Source organism: Zalophus californianus, chromosome 3 (genome assembly GCF_009762305.2).
Source record: "Zalophus californianus isolate mZalCal1 chromosome 3, mZalCal1.pri.v2, whole genome shotgun sequence".
NCBI classification, from domain to species: domain Eukaryota; kingdom Metazoa; phylum Chordata; class Mammalia; order Carnivora; family Otariidae; genus Zalophus; species Zalophus californianus.
This window is the reverse complement of record NC_045597.1, coordinates 38,361,480-38,363,151: the sequence shown is the minus strand read 5'-3', so window position 1 is coordinate 38,363,151 and position 1,672 is coordinate 38,361,480. Positions and strand designations below refer to the sequence as shown.

Below are 1,672 nucleotides of genomic sequence, written 5' to 3'. Positions count from 1 at the left end.
AATAAAACACAAAAAACCCTTGAAATAAAGTAATGATAATAGTAACAACAATAACAACAACTGTGATATCATCTGGGAAGGTACAGATCTCTTACGGTCAGCCCTTCTAGGATCTGTTGCCTTCCATCTTTTAATTCTTGGATCAGCACAGTGAGTACACCATTAAATAGGCATAAAATCCCTCAGAACCCAAGTTTTCCCACACAGGAGTCTGCCTAAGGACCCCTGGATTCCCCTGAATCAGGAAAGAAAAATGGATTGAAGGAGGAAGTGGAGGGAGAGAAAAACACGATCAGATTACCACGTTGTGGCTCTCTTTCTGCCGCCATCTTGGTTCCACGTTCCCCTCACAAAATGCCTGGTGAAGCCACAGAACCTGTCCCTGCCACAGAGCAGGAGTTGTCACAGCCCCAGACTGAGACAGGGTTTGGAACAGAATCTGACAGTGATGACTCAGTACCAGAGCTTGAGGAACAGGATTCCACACAGGCAACCACACAACAGGCCCAGCTGGCAGCAGCCACTGAAATCGATGAAGAACCAGTCAGTAAAGCAAAACAGAGCCAGAGTGAAAAGAAGGCACAGAAGGCTATGTCCAAACTGGGTCTTCGACAGGTTACAGGGTTTACAAGAGTCACTATCCGGAATTCTAAGAATATCCTCTTTGTCATCACAAAACCAGATGTCTACAAGAACCCAGCTTCAGATACCTATGTAGTTTTGGGGGGAGCCAAGATTGAGGATTTATCTCAGCAAGCACAACTAGCAGCTGCTGAGAAATTCAGAGTTCAAGGTGAAGCTGTCTCAAACATTCAAGAAAACACACAGACTCCAACTGTACAAGAGGAGAGTGAAGAAGAAGAGGCTGATGAAGCTGGTGTACAGGTAAGTACATAGAATTGGTCATGTCACAAGCAAATGTGTCAAGAGCAAAGGCAGTCCGAGCCTTTAAGAACAACAGTAATGATATCCTAAATGCTATTATGGAATTAACAATGTAACCATCTGAAAATGAGGACTCTTTTTGGTGTTTCAAAAGAATAACTGCAGCTTGGTTTGAAATTTGTACTGTTTCTATCATTAATAAAGTTACAGTTTCTTGTTGAAAAAAAAAAAAGATTACCATGTTCCCAGGTTCCCAGAATTCTTCTTTCTTATCCTGATTTTTTGAACCGACATTTATTAAGTACTTAAAGTTTTTCTGGCATGGCAAATTCCTTAATAAAATTAGTTTTCTGGTGGGAAATTTGACAGACTCTGGAGCAAGCCTTCTATGTTCACTTCCTGTTTCTCTAAATACTGATTGTTTGAGACTGGGACAGTTCTGCTTATTAATTTCAATATTTGCACATTGGAGAAAATAACAGTATCTACCTATAGGGTTGTTACGAAAATTAAACAGACATGTACAAGCATACACATACAATATACACAAATCAGTTTCTGGAAAATATTCAGCATTATGGAAGTATTACTGTTATTACCAAGTTATTTTATTCTCAAAACATACATGGTAATTAGTACCATTTGGTTGTTGTTGTTGCTATTACTTGTGGTTATAATAAGAAAACTGAGTATCAGGGAGATGAAGTACCTGATCCAAATTTAAACAGTCATATAACGTAAAGCCTAAGTTTGAAACCAGAATATTGGAATCTAAAGTCTATGTTCA

At 39.2% G+C, this 1,672-nt stretch overlaps 1 protein-coding gene across 1 annotated transcript; it reads left to right on the top strand.

Annotated features, from left to right (window-relative positions):
- The first annotated feature begins 354 nt into the window (after positions 1–354).
- LOC113920189 (nascent polypeptide-associated complex subunit alpha-like) lies at positions 355–897 on the top strand. The gene has a single exon (XM_035726775.1). It carries the CDS (start codon positions 355–357, stop codon positions 895–897), a length of 543 nt encoding a protein of 180 aa, XP_035582668.1.
- The last annotated feature ends 775 nt before the right edge of the window (positions 898–1,672 follow it).

What these genes read in the sequence shown, in the direction of transcription:
- LOC113920189 (XM_035726775.1), top strand. Translation starts at nt 355, where the DNA reads ATGCCTGGTGAAGCCACAGAACCTGTCCCTGCCACAGAGCAGGAGTTG.